We start from the raw sequence: 15081 nt of genomic DNA, 5'->3' as shown, positions 1-15081 counted from the left end.
TCCAAAACCAAAGGCATTGGTCAAGACTTCGCCAGCTGGCCTCAGTCGAGACCGAAAACATCCTTCAGAAGCCCTGCCTCTGGGCTCGGCTCTGAAGAAACATAAGCCTTCCGGTGGCTCGGGCCCGAGCAAGCCGAATGTCATTGTACCACCGGCACCTTCGGCACCGAAGACAAAAGACCTCTCTGCACCGAAATCGGATCCGACACCTTCGGCACCGAAAACATCGAGGCCCATAGATAAACCGGCACCGAAAGTTCCCAAGCCGAAAGACTCAACTTCGACACCGAAACCTTCATCGACACCGAAACCACCGGCTAAGGACTATAATACACTTCCTAAAGCCAAATACTCCTCCGATCAACCAAAACCTCGATCGGAACCGAAAAAATCGGCGCCAAAATCTGTTCCTGAAAACCAAGAACTTTTCCATCCATATCAACTGAAAAAAGGATCTATATTAATCCAAAAACTGGGCATGTCACTGCAGTGCCATGTAAGAAATCGAAACTGGACACAACACCTGCCCCAGTTCCTATAAAAAAGAAGGACTCAGCAACATCACCTATTCCTCCTTCCTCTCCCGTACGACCTTCTACCCCACCCCCTCTGCCTACACCACCATTACCTCTACCATCCCCATCACATACACCACCTCCACAGGATGATGATGATGACCTGGGGGAGGGGGTGATCCTTGTGATCCTAATGATCCATTTGCGGATCCAGATACCGCACCATTGGATGATTGGGCATACCCTCTACCAGATATACCTGACCCTACGCCACATCCCTCCAAACCATCACCTCCATATGATAACCTGGTGTTTTGACAACTAGTAAATAGAGCAGCACTTTACCATGGCGTCACCATGCACTCCGATGCACCCGAGGAAGACTTCCTCTTAGACACTTTTGAACAGTCTCAGAAGTCGGTACAAATTTTACCTATGATTAAAGGGGTCAGAAAACTCGCCACAGAAGTATTTAAAGACCCCGTCCGTGCCAGGGTGCTTAACCCAAGAATTGAGAAAAAATATAGGCCTGCCCCTGAAGATCCTTGTTACATCAGAGGACAGCTCCCTTTGGATTCTTTGGTCGTTTCCAACGCAAGGAAACGCGCCAACTCCCAAACCACGGGATATACACCACCTCCTGACAAAGAATCCAAACTATTAGAAGCCTCGGGCAAACGAGTAGCAGCTCAAGCTGCTAATCATTGGCGTATTGCCAACACCCAAGCCCTACTAGCACGCTATGATAGGGCTCACTACGATCAGTTGGAGAATCTGCTACAACATCTGCCAGACCAATACAAGACCCAGGCAAATGACCTTATACAAGAGGGAAAACTTATCTCAAATGCGTCAATTAAATGTGCACTTGACGCCGCAGACACCGCCTCTAGAGCAATAAACACAAGTGTACTCCTTAGACCCCATGCCTGGCTACGCATTTCAGGCTTTAAGCCAGAAGTACAAAGTACCATACTTAGCCAACCATTTAACCAAGAACAGCTGTTTGGGCCATCAGCAGACACTGCACTTGAAAAAACGAAAAAAGACACCAAGACTGCTAAGTCCATGGGAGCATTGCATTCTCCTCAACCACGCGGCTCCTTTCGACGCTCCTTCTGGAGAGGAGCCTCCAAGAATATAAGAGCAGACACCTCCTCTACCTTCAAAACCTCTACACAAACATCCCCCAGTAGAGGATATTTAAGAGGAGGATATAGAGGAAACAACAACAAGGGACGAGGTCGAGGCAAAACCAACACTCGTACCTCCCCCACCACAAAACAGTGACTTTCGTCCACTCCCCCCAGACCATTCCACTCCAGTCGGGGGAAGACTCAAACAGTTCCTACCTGTCTGGAACTCCATCACAACAGACAAGTGGGTAAGACAAATTATCCAGTATGGTTACTGCCTGGAACTCACCACTTCCCCCCACACATACCACCCAAGCAGCATTCCATGTCACCAGACCATCTTACGCTCCTCAAACAAGAAGTTCTCTCATTGCTTCAAAAACACGCAATAGAACCAGTTCCCTTACAACATCAGGGTACAGGGGTATACTCCCTGTACTTCCTAATCCCCAAAAAGGACAAGACTCTAAGACCAATACTCGACCTCAGACTCCTAAATCAGTACATAAACTCAGATCATTTCCATATGATCACTCTTCAACAAGTACTCCCACTAATACAACAAGGCAATTTCCTTGCCACACTAGATCTCAAGGACGCTTATTTCCACATTCCCATACATCTTGCTCACAGACGGACAACACTATCAGTTTACAGTCCTTCCATTCGGGGTAACAGAGTATTCACCAAATGTCTAGCAGTAGTAGCAGCGCATCTCAGAAGACAACAAATTCATGTCTCTTCCCGTATCTAGACGATTGGCTAATAAAAGCCAACTCAATCAACAAATGCATTCTACACACTCACCAAACTATTCAAATCTTACACAACTTGGGATTCACAATAAACTATCCCAAATCTCATCTCCAACCCTCTCACATACATCAATATCTGGGAGCCACCATAAATACCTCCAAAGCCCTAGCATATCCCAGCCCAGCCAGGATAGCCAATATACAAGCTCTCATCGCAAAATTTCAAACCCAACACTCTCTTCCAGCAAGAGTGTTCATGCAACTCATAGGCATGATGGCGTCATGCATCTTTATTGTGCCTTATGCAAGACTTCAAATACGTCCCTTGCAAGAGTGTCTAGCACGTCAGTGGAATCAGGCTCACGGACAACTAACTGATCTGGTGTTGGTGGACAGCCGCTCACATCGCTCTCTAAAATGGTGGAACACAATAAACCTGTCCAAAGGGCGGCTGTTCCTCGAGCCTCTTCCACAAATAGTGCTAACAACGGACGCATCACTCACGGGATGGGGAGCCCATCTCCTAGGACACACCACTCCTAGGCAAATGGACCACTAAACAGAAAGTGCTCCATATTAATTACCTGGAACTACTGGCAGTATTCCTACCACTAAAATCATTCCAATTACATCTCCAGAACAAAACTGTCCTCATCCGGACGGACAACATGACAGCCATGTATTACATACAAAAACAAGGAGGCACACATTCTCTCCGACTGTCCCAGCGCGCACAGAACATTTGGCGATGGGCCATTCCCCAGAACATATACCTGCTTGCAGAACACCTACCAGAGGATCACAATTTAGATTGCCGACCTGTTAAGTCGACAGACTCAACAGATCCACGAATGGGAATTACATCCACAAGTCCTACTCCGCTTTTTCCAACAATGGGGCCAACCAGACATAGATCTGTTCGCCACACACGAAAATGCAAAATGCCCAACCTTCGCCGCCAGGTTTCCCCACCCACAGTCGAAGGGCAATGCGATATGGATGAACTGGTCAGGCAGATTTGCGTATGCTTTTCCGCCTCTCCCACTCATTCCATTCGTGGTACGCAAGCTCAGGCAACAGTCTCTCAATCTGATCCTAGTAGCTCCCACATGGGCACGCGAGCCCTGGTTCACAACAATGCTGGAACTCTCTCTAGTTCCACACCAAAAACTGCATCTCTCCCCGTCCTTATTAACCCAGAACCATGGAGAAATAGACATCCCAATCCAGGTCAACTGAATCTAGCGATCTGGCTCCTGAAGTCCTAGAGTTCGGTTACCTCAACCTACCACCAGACTGCATGAATATTATAAAAGAGGCCAGACGACCTACCACTAGAGCCTGTTACGCTGCAAAATGGAAAAGATTTGCCATTTACTGCACTAACAATGAGATACACACACTGGATGCATCCATCCAGAACATCATTTGCTACTTACTACACTTGCAAAGATGTAATTTAGCGTACTCATCCATACGTCTCCACCTAGCAGCATTAGCAGCCTACTTACAAAATCGACAACACTTGTCACTATTTAGAGTACCTGCGATCAAAGCCTTCATGGAAGGCCTTAAGAGGATTATTCCTCCCAGATTACCACCCTCTCCAGTGTGGAATCAAAACATTGTTCTTACACGGCTCATGGGTCCCCCATTTGAACCTCTGCATAAATGCGAACTTCAGTTCCTCACATGGAAAGTGGCTTTCCTTATTGCTATCACATCCCTTAGAAGGGTAAGTGAGATCCAAGAACCATTCCTACAATTAGACCGCAACGAAGTGGTTCTTAGAACAAATCCGATATTCCTGCCAAAAGTCATATCTCCGTTCCATCTTAACCAATCAGTCGAGCTACCAGTGTTCTTCCCTAATCCGGACTCGGTAACTGAAAGAGCTCTTCATACCTTAGACGTTAAAAGAGGCCTGCTTTACTACATTGACAGAACCAAAGCATTCCGCAAAACCAAACAATTGTTTGTTGCTTTCTCTCCACCACATAAAGGCAACCCCATTTCCAAATCCTGGATAGCCAGGTGGATAGTTTAATGTATCCAAATATGATACCACAAGGCTAAACGCACACTAACAGTTCCCCCTAGAGCGCATTCCACACGCAAAATAGGGGCTTCCATGGCATTCTTAGGAAACGTTCCCTTAGAAGATATTTGTAAGGCAGCCACATGGTCCACAACACACATCTTCACTAAACACTCTGTGTTGACGTGCAAGCAAAGCAACAAGCTTCTGTAGGTCAGGCTGTCCTTCAAACTTTATTCCAAACTGCTGCAACTGATACAGGTGACCACCGCTAGGGGAGACACTGCTATATAGTCTATCCTAAGTGTGTGATCTGCAGCTCATATGCCTCGAACGGAATATGCTACTTACCAGTATGCATCTGTTCTTGGCATGTAGAGCTGCAGAGCCACACATGCCCACCCACCTCCCCGGGACCTGTATCTGTTCCAGCATCGTCTTACTTAGACATTACACATGGGCATCTCTCTCACTTTTTACACACCCCATCATTTCCCATCATGGCGAAAAACAATCTGATGGAGTGGATGCCCATGTGCACTGTAGTCCAAGGGAGGAGTCACCTATCTCGTGACCAAAGACTTCTTCCAAAGACCACAACAACCTGCAAGCATCCGAGCCCAACACCAGATGGCGATCTACTATCCTAAGTGTGTGGCTCTGCTGCTCTACATGCCAAGAACAGATGCATACTGGTAAGTAGCATATTCCTTCTCCCACACTCTTTCCGTTCTTGTGTAGAATGCTGCCTATCAAAACGTTTCTTGCACTTCTTCTGGTAGTCACTTCTATCCCGTGAAGATGTCCTGCTCACTCAGCAGTTTTTTTCAGACAGTAATGGCAAACTTTTTGGAGGGTTTAGCTGGTGCAAAATATTTCCCAGGCTGATGTATTTGTTTTCATGAACAACAAGTTAGAGCACGATTTCAAGATAATAACATTTTGGTAGCCCAAAAAAATGTAGTAACCTGTAAAACGTACTACATGCAGATTTGAAAAAAAACTGATGTGGAGTGCTTGGGACATAAGAGATCAGGAAGAAGAGGGGTGAGGTACAGCTGTGCCTACCAGTACCTATGGTACATGTTAGATCTGGCATCATTTGCATGGATTTCCCCTGTATTTTTGCCTTCTGTGTTCTTGCTGTGTGCTGGACTTTGTTTTCGCTGGTATAATGCTTTGGTCACTTTGGCACTGCTGTTCAGTGCCAAAGTGCAAGTGATCCCTGTAAATTGTTATGGATTGGTGATTCCATGATTGGCATATTTGATTTACTAGTCAGTCCCTAGTACAGTGCACTGTGTGTGCCCAGGGCCTGTAAATGAAATGCTGCTAGGGGTCCTGCAGCACGGAGTGTGCCACCCACATATGCAGCCTGTAAATGTAGCTCAGACCTGCCACTGCAAAGTCTGTGCGCAGTTTGGTACTGCCATGTCGACCTAGAAAGTGCACCCACTTGCCAGGGCCTAACCTTCCCTTTTTTTACATGTGAGTCACCCCTAAGATAGGCCTAAGGTACCCCTGGGCACAGGGTACGGTGTATGTGAAAGGAAGGACATGCCCTGATGTGTGTGGCATGTCCTGATAGTGAAATACTTCCAATTTCGTTTTTCACTATTGAAAGTCTATCTGTCTCATAGGACAGAATGGAAGTTTATTTATAACATCTTATAAATATAATTTCCCACTGGGACACAATAGGAAGATAACGTTTAGTATGCCTGAACTCAGAATATTAAGGTGCATCTTTCAGTGAGGATGATTTTTACCTTCTGTGTTGGAAAATACCTCTTTTAGAAAGTAGGTATTTTCTTCCTTAGCCATCCTGTGTGCCTCTGGTAGGGTTGTGTATTGACTATCTGGCTTTGGAGTAACAGGGGCTGGGGATGTGCATTCGGTTGAGACAGCCACTTGGGGGGAGGGGGGGTTGAGTTGTGTCCTGCCTTTCCAGGGCAAGTCAGGGCTGGGCTAAATAGACCTGGGCTGCATTCAGAGTGGGGGGAGGAGATTTCCTTCACACCTGAATAGGCCTGGTCTGCCTTGGACAATGCTGTCTCCACCTCCTGCCAGAAAGCTGCACCAGAGAGGAGAGAACTGGTTTTGGCTGGGCAAAGAGCTTCTCTGCCACCAGAGAACAAAGGATTTTTTGCTATAAAAAGTTAGGCCCAGACTCCAGACTTTTAGATCATTTCTGGAATTCAAGAGGAAACTTTGCCAAGGAGAAGAGCTGGTTAAACTGAGAAGTACTGCCCCTTTGCTGTGAGCTATCTGCAGTGGCTGTTTCTGCCAAGAACAGGATAAGGACTTGCTGCGTGATGTGTCCCCTGCTTGAGGAAGATCTGAAAAGGCTTGAAGTAGAGCTTGCCTCCTCGGTTTTGAAGTCTCAGAGATGCAAAGACTTAACCCCCAGCTCCCCTGAACTTCCTTGCTGGGAGTCTGAGCAGGAGGTGCCTGCTGCTGTTCTGGGCCCATGTAGGTAGTGTCTGCTGTTGGGAGCTGGAAAAGGAATGCAACGAGAAGGGCAACGCATCTGTACCTGTTACCGATGCATCGCCAAAGAAACCAATGCAGCAACTGCCCACGGCTTGAGAAATCACTGCATCGAGTGCAATGATTTATGAAGGCCAAGATCACAGCACCGATTCAGATGCAGGCCCTACTGTGCGGCTTCAAGAATCAGTGCATTGTGGGACGGCGGCTGAAGAAATCCACGCAGCACAGTTGATGCCACAGCATCGAGAACCGACGCATCCCCGATCCTCACACATCACTCCAGGGTGGTAAGTCTACAAGGACGTTGGGGCCGCAGTAAGAAACCGACACATCACCTCCCAGCACAGTAAGAAACTGACACATCACCTCCTCTTCAGTAAGGAACCGAAGCATCCCCTCCCCTGCATGGCAGTAAGGAACCGGCACCACCTCCCCTGCGCATCAGGAACCGATGGATCACCTTCCCTGCATGTAAGGGACCGACGAATCCCCTTCCATGCAGCTGTTCTTGCTTTTGATTTTGACGCATCCATTGTACTTTGTGAAAAGTGTTGCATCTGCAATTTGCTTTGAACAGAACTGTTTCTTCCTTTTGAAAGGCAAATTATTATTACTGCATTGTGGATTTGTTGTTTTGGTCTTGTTTGGTTTAGATAAAGATTACTTATTTTTCTAAACTGATATGAGATGTCCATTTGTAGTGTTTTATAAATGTAGTACTGTATGTATGCACAAATGCTTTACGCGCTGCCTCTGAGGTAAGCCTGCCTGCTCATGCCAAGCTACCCAGGGGTCAGCAGGGGTTGTATCCCCCATTCACTTACTAGCAAGAAGGGTCCTTACTTGGAAAAAGTACCTACCTCTGCCAACTAGTGATCCCCATTTCTAACAGTGCACTAAGTAATCCATTTTATATGGCTGTAATTTGATCTGAAATGCAACTTTTGATGACCTTTCTATTCAGAATATGTAGTCATCTCTTTCACTTTATCCTTACTGAATTCTCATTCCACACTGATAGTCAAAATACAATTTCGTTTTAATAAAGCATTGCCATTGTTGGTTAATGTGCTTCATTTTTCCCATCTTTTTTCTTTTGTTGCAGATAGACCAGATATTAATTCATCAACAGGTTGAACTGTTGGAAGGTACGTGCCATGTTGTACTATGCAGTAATTTTGGATTCTGATATTTTGAACAGCACTTTTGAACATGCTGGGATTTCGGTCAAACGTTAATATTTTATTTTGAAACTGAAACCATTTAGGATAACTTTAACATCTATTGTATCCAACATAAGAAACCAGTGGTGCTGGAACAATTTTCAGGGTGCAGGTGCTGCCTACCATGGTACATTGCTGAAGTTATAGGAACTGTCAATCAACAGTTTTATAAAGTGCACAGCTACTCAGTGTTCTGGCGTTAAATGGAGTCATTGACCACCTGGTACAAAAGCATTTTACTGATACACCACTTCAAACAGCCAGGTTTTAAGGTTGTGTATGAATGAACGTTTGTCCTTCACAGCCAGTAGATGAGAAAGGAGGGTGTTCCATGCTGTGGCAGCAAGAAAAGAGAAAAGTTCCACCCCATTTTTCCCCCTTAATTCTCTGGATCACGGACAACATGGCAAGAGAGGAACACTTGGCTCTTTCCGGATAGTATGGAGTGATCCTCTTGACCAGGTACCACAGACCTGCCTGATGGAAGGCTCTATGGGCCATCCTAAGCCCCTGAAACAGTACTGTCTCCTTGATTGGCAGCCTGTGCATCTTTATGGATATGACTGATAAGATGGCCTGTCTGAAGTTTTATTAGAAGCTAAGCTGTGGCATTCTGTAGCAGCTGGAGTATTCTAAGCTGAGATGCTGGTAGTCCCCAGTAAAATGAGTTGGCGTAGTGAAGTCGAGAAATCATCATCAGTCTTTATTCGATTTAAAATGAATCATAAAAGACACAAACATAAAACAAAGAGCACAATATTTTGTGCCCACAAAAGTACAAAACATCAATAAATACATTAAAAAGTATGTTAAAAAAACATTAAACAAGTCAAAAATACTGACAAAAAGATGTACAAGGTTAAAAAGACTCACAAACTAATGTGAAATCTTGATCACTAGATTATAAAACAGGTCTTGAGGCACAGAAGAGACCCAAGCCCCAATTTAATTAGGGGACTTCTAAGGTGTGCTTGATCGCTTTTCTCCGTAGAGACCACGCCCATCCCAGGTATTTAGCTAAGGCCACAGAAATGATTGTTAGGGAGCTAGTGCGCAGGATTCATAATGCCACAGCGCTGCTCCTGGTACCAAGGATCTTACAAATGGGAGAGAGCCAAACGTGCCTTGGGATAGTAAATACCGGACAGGCAAACAAAAAGTGGGCAGTTGTTTCTGTTTGTGCCCCACAAGCAGGGCATGGTTCCTCCTGTGCCCTAGCCCACCTTCCAGTCAAAGACCGAAGAGGCAGAGAACCAGCTCTGAACTGGAAGTAAAGTTTCCTGTCACCGACATTGGTAACCAAATCCCAATATAATTCTAGTGCAGGAGTAATTTTAGCCTCTAAATAGCTACCGGACATCCCAGAAGCTCTACTCCATACCTGGAATTCAACTCTTTCCCAGTATGCCATTTTGAGGGATCTCTTTGATGGAAACAGAGCGGCCACCGGGTCACACCATAACCCCTCCATACCCATGTCTTTCAGTGTCTCATGCAGGTTCTTCAGCCATCCGATTTTATGGAAAACATCTGTTTTTATAATGTCCATAAGACCGTTAGCATAATGGGAGAGCTCAGGAGTAGTCCAGAGTCTCCGCCAGTATAGAACCGGTCGAAGTTTTGCAATATCCAGAATAGACCTCCTACCTAATTCATATCTAAGAGGAATCAGAGGAGTGCTCTGGGGAAGACCAGTTATACTTCGAAAGAATTTATGTTCAACGCTGGATAAAGTTGCTAACTGGTCAAAACCCCATAGCTCTGCCCCATAAAGCACAGAGCTTAAGGCCTTGGCTTCATAAACTTGTAGTACAGGGTTTATTGGTTTTGTAAAAGATTTGTTGAATTCCCTGCTTAAGGCACCGGATAATCGCAGGGTGACCATTTCAATGTGTTTGCGCCATTTGTTATCATTTGCTAGGTGCATGCCAAGGTACGTGAATGTTGTTAACGATCTCTAGTGGTTGGCCATTCATGAATACCTTTTTCCCTCGAAAGCTAGGATGGGGGTTGAAGGCCATGAACTTTGTTTTAACCACGTTAACCTCCAGACCGTGGTCGAGACAGAAATCATCGAACACGCGCAGGGCTCTTTGCAAACCACTCGATGTTTTGGATACAATGAGCATATCGTCTGCAAACATCAATATTGGGATGGTAACTCCAGCCAACCTTGGGGCGTCAGTGTCAGTACACAAAGCATGAGATCAACTATCCCATTAATGTATAATGAGAAGAGCGTGAGTGCCATGGTACAACCTTGGCGCACACCACGCTCAACCGGGAACTCAGGAGTAACCTCACCTGGCCCACCCCACTGAATCCTAGCGTAGTTAGACTCGTGCAGTCGCATAGCCAGTGTCAAAGTTTCTTTAGGGAGACCACGTTTTTCCAATACTGCCCACAACCGAAGACGAGGCACAAGGTCAAAGGCAGCTCTCAAGTCCACAAAAGCGGCATAGAGGCTGCCCTTGCCCAGCGTCACCACCCTCCAGTGGAGCTGGACAAAACGGAAAACCTGGTCCACTGTGCTAGTTAGCTTGCGGAAACCTGCTTGGAAGGGGGACAGGATGTTATTATCGTCAATCCACTCCAGTATCTGATTCAGGACCATCCTCCCGATCACCTTCTGGATGGAATCTATAAGGCTAATTGGCCTGTAGTTGCCTGGGAGTGTCTTGTCTCCCTTCTTAAATACAGGGATTATGACTGCCCCCCCCATGACTTAGGAACAGGTGCACCTACAGCCACAGCATTTGCCAGTAGAGTGATGTACTTACTCCCACTGGCTTTGTTGTGAAGGAAGACATCAGGAGGGACCCCATCTGGTCCAGGAGCACGACCACTAGCAACAGAACCCAGGGCCATCAAAGCATCTTGAGCACAGAAGGGACCCTGGGAGTAGAGAGCATGAGTTGGAACCCAGGCGAAATTGAATGAGGGATTACAAGCATATTGTGGTTTGAAATATTTTAACCACTCCTCCTGGGAAACATAGTTAGAAGGGCTATCAGGTCGCCCTCCTCTATCCCACTTAATGATGTTCCAAAATAGCCGGGAATCTCTGATGTGGCATGCTCCTTTTAAATCAAGCCAATGTTGTTCATCCCAATTCCTTTTTTGCCAGTCTTACAGCTTTTTTGTACAATAGTCTGGCTGTGCGAACACGATCATTGTGTCCACTAGAAAGGGCTATAGCCAAATTGGCCCTGGATTGTCTACAGTCATCATCGTACCATCTAAGTTGCTTTAAAGGGACCTTATTAGATTTCCTCACAGGCTTCATAAAATGTGAACTTATACCGTCAAACAACGTGTCGTGAAGTTCGGTGGCTACTACGCTACCTGGCTCGTAGGCCAGCATGCCCTCAAGCTCCAGTATAGTACCGGCAAGTTTCTTGTCTATATCAGTAATAGCCTTGTTATTGATCTTAAGCTTGCGCCACTTAAGTCTGCGCATGTCGTTTGTGGGAACGACTTCAGGCGGCCTAGGTTCCATGTCCTCAGCTGCTAGATAGCTACGCTTCCACCATTGGTGGGTTACACAGATAGGGTTATGATCACTCTCGGCTCTAACCTCGACCACCATATCTAATACGGATCGCCATAGCTTCAGGCTGCAAAGAACATAATCAATCCTACTAGAGTGCCGGCCATTGTCAAATGTGTTGGCCCCTAGTTTGTCGCCTGGCGTCCTGCCATTCAGTGCCCTCAGACCATACTCATAACAAAGAGCATTGACCTGAACAATAGTCTCAGTCCACATTTTTATAGGATTGAGGTCAAGCTCAGGTATTCCCCAGAGCTGATCTTCCTCAGGGTCAACACCCCACCCGAGCTCGGGATCCAGGAGTGGTTCAAAAGTGATGTTCAGGTCCCCAGCGACAAGCACTCCCCTCTCACCTGAGTGCTGGTCACTAAGGGAAGCCAGATGAGCCAAAACCCGTGATCCCGGCCTCTTGGTCCCTCTCATATACAGATTGTAAATGTCCAAATCACCCAGGGGGCCCAGTGGTAACCTGACTAGTTGGATATCATCTGACTTGGTTGGCACTTCATGTGCTCCTGGGAATAGATCTTGTCGAACCCAGGTTACCAAGCCTCCCATCGGACGCCCCTTGGGTCCCTGGATTGCTGGGACACAAAAGTTCAAAAAGCCCTGCATAAACTGGGGCTCGCAGGACCAGGTCTCCTGGTAGAGGCAAACATCAAAGCCACCAATGAATGCTAACCATTCTGGAGAATCCATTTTTGTCTTCAATCCTGCAACATTCCAGGAAATCATTAAGCCCTTCACCGATCCATACCCTGGTGCTTGGTTTGGACTAGCATAGGTCTGTTCAGGACCCCTTTGGTATTCCCCATCCTGTTTTGGGGTTAGTGCTCCTATTGCTTTAGACACCCCGTGAGATGTGGAGTGGGCTACCTCTCCTCCACCCTTAGACCCACCTCTAAAGATGTTTAACATGGGAGACATGATAGAAAGCGGCCCCTCAATCACCGGTCAAGCCGAAGCTACAGGGTAACACAGATCATTGGTATAGTCGGGTGAATGAGTGGTAGGCCCTAGGTTGGTTCCCCGTCTTGCCCAGACTTGACTAGATCTTGCAACTGTATTAGGGTCAAAGTTATAAAAATGCCTCAAATCGTGTACCCCAATTTCCGACCAGTCACATACAGATGGGTGATCGCAAATGAAGCGCACTATGCGTCTATCTTCAAAATGAATGATAATGGAATCCCCTGGGACATCTTTTGGTCTAGGTCCCACCCAACTAACCCTTCTGGCAAAGAGGATCTTCCCATCCATATAATTCGGAATCGGTCTGTTCTTATTTAGCCAGAATGTTACTTTGTTTTTGAGTTGTTGGTAGGATTCCAATATGCCATCTTTTAATTCAGGGACACCAGTCAGTACAGCAACATAAGGTATGGAGTCCGGAGGAAGATAAATATGAGCTCTAGGAAGATTTGATGGTTTTATCGCTAGACTCCCAGGTTACTCCTTTGCTCACACCCTTACTTGCAGTATTAGTGCTGGAGTTACCCTTTAAGTTAGTCCTATCTTGGCCAACACCTTGATTGATGACATTATCTTTGGCCGGGACCTTAGGGGAGGCAACCTTAGAATTGGCCTTGGTTGACACATCGAGGTCAAGAGGGGGAGTGACAAGACAGAAGGAGTAGCATTTGCCCCAGAGGGCCTGTCACTATCTTTGGTAACTAGTTTAATAACGTTTTTCAATGAACAGAAGTTATCTAAAATAGTTTGTTCAAGACGTTCAACCCTTTCATTGACCACTTTTACCCTTTCTAAGAGGGGGAGTAATAGAGAACGCACCATCTGCTCAATCTGGGGGATCAGGTCACTGATTTGGGGCTGGTCGGGGGTCCTATTAATAGTCTCGCCCAAAAGTAAATGGTCATCAGCCTGTGCCTCACCCGTCACAGTTGATGAATTTTTCGTAACGTTGGGAAGCTTTGCCTGTCTCCCTCCCTCAGTCGCCCCATCTCTTTTCCTCTTGAGATTAGAAGGTTTTACAACTTTTCTGCTGGCCCTTGTCTGGGGATAAGCTGTAACGGGGTTAGGGGTACTAGCTGTTGTAGGGGCAGCTTCGCCCGGGACCTCAATGGTGTCACCACTAGCCAATAGTATAATGGGACTATCCCCGGTATTCCCCCACTGGGCTAAGTCACCTGTATCCTGCCCTGCTAGGCTATTAGGGGATTTTGCTAGTGCAAGAGTTCCCATAGATGAGCGTCTGGCATGGATTAGTTCTGAAGATAAACGCCGCTCAGTAATAGCTAATTCATGTTCTAGTACTGATACCGCTCTGATAATAAATTGATCGAGGGTACCAGGCACTGACCCACCCCCACCAGTACGCTTCCCTTTACCCGTCATCATGTGCTGGAAACACACCAATAGCAATGTGGACTCCAAGACAGTGTCAACAATTCAGGGAAGCACAGGCGCGCATAAAACTGATTACTAGTCTTCTATAGTAATACAAGTGAATGGCCCTAGAGGCTCAGGAGCACATACAGTGAACACTTAACAACTGCCCAATAAACTAGGAGGCACACTTCTACCTTGTGCACATGAGCTCAGCAGCAATGTTAGAGGGGTGGCCCAGCCCAGTCAGGTCCAGTCAGGGACGGTCAAGGACGGGCCCGCCCTTGGCCCGGGCTTTGCCCGGGCGCCGCCGGCGCGCGTCCCGCGCAGCGGTGCACCTGTGGGGCTTATGAATGAGCTAGGCGCAGCCGGATGTCGTCGTCGGCATGCGCCCAGCACCAAGGCTTCTGGGGGTTGTGGTCCTGTGGCCATTTCCCTCACGGCATCGGCAGAGCTATTGCACGGCTAGATTCACCCCCGCAATGGCCGTTCCCCTCACGGCAGGCAGCAAAAGCAAAATAGCAAGGTGAGTTCCTCTGATTGCGCGTCCCGTGCAGCGGAGCGCCTGTGGGGCTTATGAATGAGCTAGGCGCAGCCGGATGTCGTCGTCGGCATGCGCCCAGCACCAAGGCTTCTGGGGGTTGTGGTCCTGTGACCGTTTCCCTCACGGCGTCGGCAGAGCTGTTGCACGGCTGGATTCACCCCCGCAATGGCCGTTCCCCTCACGGCAGGCAGCAAAAGCAAAATAGCAAGGTGAGTTCCTCTGATTGTGAGTCGAGAAATGATAAGGACATGCACTACAATCTTCTGGTACTGCATTGGCAACGGGTACAGAAATTTCTTTAGTGATTATTACAGTCAGAAGCAGCTGCCTACCATGCCATCCACCTGTGGGCGCCAAAAGAAGTTCTGTTGTCAAACTTCACCCCTAGATTAGGCGGTATGGTAACAAGGGGTGTCAGGGACCAGACTGGGCCAGCATTTGCCATCCCCGATGACGTTGGCAGTGGTGTATGCCAAATAGC

General features: G+C 47.0%; 1 protein-coding gene across 3 annotated transcripts in view; it reads left to right on the top strand.

Annotated features, from left to right (window-relative positions):
* LOC146785770 (phospholipid scramblase 1-like) overlaps window positions 1-15081 on the top strand; it is a 420799-nt gene that overhangs the window by 253798 nt on the left and 151920 nt on the right. For all 3 annotated transcript variants that reach the window (XM_085635025.1, XM_085635026.1, XM_085635027.1), the window contains one exon: window positions 8043-8085. In XM_085635025.1, coding sequence (XP_085491151.1) covers window positions 8043-8085 — 43 coding nt within the window. The remainder of the gene's footprint in view (window positions 1-8042; window positions 8086-15081) is intronic.

Source organism: Triturus cristatus, chromosome 11, assembly GCF_964204655.1.
Source record: "Triturus cristatus chromosome 11, aTriCri1.1, whole genome shotgun sequence".
Taxonomy (NCBI): Eukaryota; Metazoa; Chordata; class Amphibia; order Caudata; family Salamandridae; genus Triturus; species Triturus cristatus.
Note: the sequence above shows the minus strand (reverse complement) of the source record. Positions and strands in the feature narration are given on the sequence as shown.